This window comes from Emys orbicularis, chromosome 16, assembly GCF_028017835.1.
Source record: "Emys orbicularis isolate rEmyOrb1 chromosome 16, rEmyOrb1.hap1, whole genome shotgun sequence".
Taxonomy (NCBI): Eukaryota; Metazoa; Chordata; order Testudines; family Emydidae; genus Emys; species Emys orbicularis.
In genome coordinates this window covers 29,404,650-29,408,025 of record NC_088698.1, presented here as the reverse complement: position 1 = coordinate 29,408,025, position 3,376 = coordinate 29,404,650, and the positions used below count along the sequence as shown (strand labels likewise).

General features: G+C 44.3%; 1 protein-coding gene across 1 annotated transcript; it reads left to right on the top strand.

The window, feature by feature from the left end:
* Positions 1–614: 614 nt before the first annotated feature.
* Positions 615–1,523, top strand: TMEM119 (transmembrane protein 119). Its single transcript, XM_065418052.1, has one exon. It carries the CDS (start codon positions 615–617, stop codon positions 1,521–1,523), a length of 909 nt encoding a protein of 302 aa, XP_065274124.1.
* The last annotated feature ends 1,853 nt before the right edge of the window (positions 1,524–3,376 follow it).

The following is a 3,376-nucleotide window of genomic DNA, read 5'->3' as shown; positions in this document are numbered from 1 at the left end:
TTTCTCTCCAAAAGCCTGAGGCTAATCCATGTGAAATTTCACTCCGGGTTAGTTTTATGTCCTTTGAGTTTTTTGGGCAGGGTTTCGTTGGGTTTCTCATCATACATTTTTAATAGAAAGTCTTTGAAATTGGGCTGTGGCTGAAATTTCTCCTTGGAAGCCCTCCTATTTTACTGGTGACCACTATCTCTTAAAGACCCATGTCCCAAAATAAAACCCCAACATACTCTAGCTACATTAAACGTAGCGGAGAGATGGACCTACTGCGCCCCTCCCGCAAACTACCCACCCCCAATTAAAGCATTAAAATAAACCTAGGAAATGAATACACCTGAATGGTTGGTTGTTGAGAAGCAGTCAGGGTTGCTACACAAGCAACGTACCTGACACAAACCACAAAATCAAGGGCATGAAAAGTGAAGCCACCTGCCAGGTCACACCCTTTGTTCGTTCCTTTACCCAGAAGCACACACCATACAACAACTCATTGTCATTGTCCATTGACCATTGTCACAACTCCCAGGCACCTCAGACCATGCATCAGAACTTTGCCCAGGCCAGATACTAACTTGTCCCTGTTTTCTTTCTGTTCGTGGCAGATTCTGGTCTGGGAAATGGCTGCTCCAGCTACGGTCTGTGTGCTCCTTATGCTCATGGCACCTCTGTGCATCACGCGATCGACACGCATCCAGGCGACTGTCCTGGATGATAATAGTGGGAGTGGAGACAATCCGGGTGCCTCCATCCCCTCCTCTGCGAGTGTGAATTTCGGGGTGAATCCTACATCCGGGACTATTGCTGTGAACTTTGTCAATGGCACCTCGACTTCAATCAACATCTTCGATAGGATTGTGAACTTCTTTAAAGAGTACATGCTGCTAATCATTGTGGTAGGGTCCTTAGTTTTTGTGCTGCTCTTCATTGTATGTGCAGCCGTCATCGTCCGGCAGAAACACAAGGCCTCTGCCTATTACCCGTCGTCGTTTCCGAAGAAGAAGTACGTGGACCAGAATGACCGGTCGGGGGGTGCCAAAGCTTTCAGTGAAGTTCCTGAAAAGGCTCCTGAGACGCACCCGGAGGAGCCCGTGGACTCCTCCAAACAGCTGCAAGCTGATATATTGGCTGCTGCCCAGAACTTGAAATCCCCAGCCAAGGTCTGCATGGCAAATGGAGATGGGACCAAAATAGAGGATAAGCCCCCAAAAGAAGAGGAGGAAGGGACCAAAGTGGAGGACGACAAACTAACAGCTGAGTGTGTTTCCAAAGAACAGGCGGCTCCCCAGGACAAAGCTGAACCAGCAAAAGAGACGCCAGCTCCAAATTGCACAGCAGAAACGGAGGCCAAAGGAGAAGAACCTCCCTCCACTGAGGAAGTTCAGCACGTGGAGCAGGCCAATGAGTCATCACCAGAAGAGCTCAAAGAATGCCCCGGGGCTGCCGATCCCGTCATGCAACCCCCTGAAGGTGAGAAGCAAGATGTGTCTGTTCCAGCGGCTCCTGATGCCTGTGCTCCGGGTGTCTAATGCAGGAGAGCTAGACAAACGGACCTTCGCTCCTGAACAACGCTAAAGCAATGGACTATCACCATTCATCAGCTGACCACGTTATTGATTTGGAAATTGATTCAACATGCCACGGGCTATTTTTCTATTAAGTGGGCACGATAGATACTCCTGTCGTTATACCAGCCATGGTGCCCAGCTGTAATATCAAAACATATTCGATTTAGTACACTGTGTTTTACATTAACAGACCGTTCAGTTACTGTGTAATTGCTTAGTAGCTCTCACTTACAGTAAGTACATAGGTAGTGGTTAGAGGTGGGCTTGATCAGAATCCATGACCTAGCTTTCAGGGTGAGTGACAGATCTGGAACGAAATGTTGGGGCTTAAGCCAGTCTCGAATAGTGGCCTTTAATTATATATGGTAGGACCAGTCATTTATATGGCGCAAATCTTGTGGGTCCTTACCCAGGTATCTAGGGGAAATCAATGGGAGTTTTTGCCTGAATAAAAACTGTGTGAGCATCTATGGATTTGAACTCTACTTGGTGGGAAATCTAGGGCTTTATCCATTAGGGTCAACATATAGTTCCAGAAGAATTTCCAGGCAATTCTTTGTTCTCTGTAAAATAAGCTGTTGCTGGCTTTCTTGCAAATGTTATTTTTCTAATTCATTTTTATACTATTTGATGGAGGACTTTGGGTGGAAAAGAAATTGTGTGTGTGGAGTGAGTGACTCTAGATGGGATTTTCGGACCTCGCCCTCTCGACTAGTCTGAAAAGAGGAGGGTGCTTCATATAATGGGCAGCTGGACCATGTAATTCCATCTAGTGTGAAGAATCTTGTTTTCAAACATAACCTCAGACTTTTCGTCTGGCATCGTAAAGGCTTTACCGATATTTATGACCTTCTGTGATTTTTTCCCCCAAACATCCTAATCTTCAAAGGACTATAAGAGGGAACCTGCTGCAGCTCTTTGTAGACTTCCACAACTGATAGAGTTTTACAGTTGTTTTCTTTGGCCTCCATATTTTGTTGCAGTGTATAATAATTATTATAGATTAAAAAGAGTAAGCTTCTTATATCCACTGATTAACTGTTCCATAAAAATGTTAATACGACTCACAGAAATATATTTTACTCAGGGTTTCCATTAAAAAAACACAACCATAACAACTTGACTAAAGATACTAGGTAATGGAGGGGGGAGAAAGAGAAATCTAATGCTCAGAAGTTAACTTTTAAGTTTTATGCCAACATTCCACTCATTTCTTAAACAAGAAAATTCCTGTTTGCAATTTTATTTGTTTTTTTTTTCTTGCCTCCCTTTTCCACCATTATTAATAAAGAAATTTTCTATGCAGATTTGTTTTGTTTTGTTTCTGTGGCCTCGAAAATGAGGAGGGTGACTTGTTAGTTTGGTTATTGGATATTTGTTTTATGGGGTTGCTTAGAAGCCCCTGTCGCCCTCTCTGGAGTAGTTCACAACCATGAGTGCCTACCTCAGGGCAGAATGTCAAAAACAGGGCAGGCACCCCAAACTGGTGGCATGTTCTGTAATTAGATTTCACCAAGCCAGTAAAGTGCTCCAGGAGTTCACATAAGTCTTACCAGGGAGTCACAGACAGTCCCCTTAGACTTTCCAGTACATCTTGCCACCCAGGCACGCTGGACTTAGTGACAAATGGTCACTTACAGCAAAAAGCACTAAATATTCAGATTGCTTCCAGTCCCAGGCGCCCAGTCACTTACCCAGATCAACTGGTACCCTAGATCTTACACCAAAGACAACGCCTGTAGCCAATCCTGTAATAAAGGTTTACTAACTAGGAAAAAGAAATAAGAGTTTTTTACAGGTTAAAGCTAGCAAAC

Excerpts from the sequence above, each read along its gene's own strand:
- TMEM119 (XM_065418052.1), top strand. The coding sequence starts at position 615 with ATGGCTGCTCCAGCTACGGTCTGTGTGCTCCTTATGCTCATGGCACCT.